The 455-nt window shown below is 28.8% G+C and overlaps 1 protein-coding gene across 1 annotated transcript in view; it reads right to left on the bottom strand.

The window, feature by feature from the left end:
* Positions 1-243: 243 nt before the first annotated feature.
* LOC108753073 overlaps positions 244-455 on the bottom strand; it is a gene marked incomplete at its 3' end in the record, with an annotated part of 3,954 nt that continues 3,742 nt past the window's right edge. Inside the window, exon 2 of the mRNA XM_018494420.1 lies at positions 244-444. Coding sequence (XP_018349922.1) covers positions 244-444 — 201 coding nt within the window. The remainder of the gene's footprint in view (positions 445-455) is intronic.

Raw genomic sequence — 455 nt, 5'->3', positions numbered from 1 at the left:
AACTCTCAAACACTTTAGATGTATTTTTCAATTGATTTTCTTGTAACGTTCCCTAAATTCTTTTTGGATTTCTCACGGTTAAATTTTTTTGTTTACGTATATTTTCAAGTTTACTTATTTAAAATCGTAACAAACCATAATTTTTAACTAACATAATTTAATTTAATTAATTTAATTTAATTTAATTTATTGCAAAGACTATATGTTAACAGTGTAATAGACATGATACAAAAAATATGATACCAAACATTTTACTACACTTTTCGCATTTGTAGGTGAATACACTTGTATTATCTCGACTTTGGATCATTACAACACCTTGCGTTGTTGAAGATCCTTTAACAGATACTTTCTCAATGGAGGACGAATTCAATTCGATGACACTTTCTTTTTGAGACATAACGTCGAGACCAGAAGCCAAATTCGGCATTTGTTTGGAATCGACTGTAACAAGC

This window comes from Trachymyrmex septentrionalis, unplaced genomic scaffold (assembly GCF_001594115.1).
Source record: "Trachymyrmex septentrionalis isolate Tsep2-gDNA-1 unplaced genomic scaffold, Tsep1.0 scaffold639, whole genome shotgun sequence".
Lineage (NCBI taxonomy): Eukaryota > Metazoa > Arthropoda > Insecta > Hymenoptera > Formicidae > Trachymyrmex > Trachymyrmex septentrionalis.
This window is presented reverse-complemented; position numbering and strand designations above follow the sequence as displayed.